The sequence below is a fragment of the Bipolaris zeicola genome (assembly GCF_000523435.1).
Source record: "Bipolaris zeicola 26-R-13 unplaced genomic scaffold scaffold_606, whole genome shotgun sequence".
NCBI lineage: Eukaryota > Fungi > Ascomycota > Dothideomycetes > Pleosporales > Pleosporaceae > Bipolaris > Bipolaris zeicola.
This window is the reverse complement of record NW_006912655.1, coordinates 1-980: the sequence shown is the minus strand read 5'-3', so window position 1 is coordinate 980 and position 980 is coordinate 1. Positions and strand designations below refer to the sequence as shown.

Sequence of the window (980 nt, the reverse complement as noted above, 5' to 3'; positions counted from 1 at the left end):
ATGATAATTAATCTAACACTAATTACTTTAGGAAAAAACGTATAAAGAAATAGTGTAAGAGAGCTAGTATCAACTATTATTCCTAAACCTAAGATGAACAAGATCACATTTAGGATAAAAATAGCTAAAAACATAGTTAGTGCAAAAATAAAGAGCAGCTCTTTATTTTTCATAATAAATAATAACTTATCCTTAATAGACAAGGTTTTCCTATTATTTAGTAAACCAATAATAATCATATTTAAACCAATTATTATGTTAATACATATATATGTATCGTTAAAAATTGAGTCAGAAATAGTTTTATCCACTAGCCCAATGTAATTTCCTGAAAAAACAGCTAACAAATCACCAGTATAATAGTAGTCATTCTGATTATACCATAGTGTTAGAGTAATAACGGCGGAAAAGGTTAGTAATAAAAGTATAAAAAAATGAGGTATACTTCAATCAAACGACAGAGGTATGAATAAAAGAGATATAATAACTATAGAAACTAGAAAAAATTTTGTAATGAATAAGTATTTTATAATTTTAAACTGCTCTCCCATTTTATTTAAAAGTAAGGCTCCGTAATAGATTAGTTTTGAAAATAAAAATCTACCCGGGCTGCTAAATTTTTTTAATCAAACTTTTCTAGGGTAGAAGGAAGTTAATAATAAGATAACGCTAGTTATTAAAAAGATAAAAATATGAAAAAAATATGTAGTAGCAGTGACATGGAATAATCCACCGAATATTCCTACACCATTTGCTAAAAATAAAAGATATAAATTATCATATGCTATAAAAGCTGATATAAGTAAAATTGTAATAGTTGCTCTTGAATAAAGTATAGATTTGTCTCGTCTTGGTGTAATTGCATTAGATAAAAGTAATAAAATGAATGAGTTGAATAGCATAATCAGAATAGAGAGATTCGAACTCCCCTTTTACACATCTTTTTTATTGAATAAAAGATAGTAAAAATTACCCCTTAA

At 25.8% G+C, this 980-nt stretch overlaps 1 protein-coding gene across 1 annotated transcript; it reads right to left on the bottom strand.

Annotated features, from left to right (window-relative positions):
- Positions 1 to 626: 626 nt before the first annotated feature.
- On the bottom strand, positions 627 to 902 carry COCCADRAFT_113428 (uncharacterized protein; the record flags this gene model as incomplete). Its single annotated transcript, XM_007720733.1, has 1 exon — positions 627 to 902. One exon carries the CDS (start codon positions 900 to 902, stop codon positions 627 to 629), a length of 276 nt encoding a protein of 91 aa, XP_007718923.1.
- Between the last annotated feature and the right edge of the window lie 78 nt (positions 903 to 980).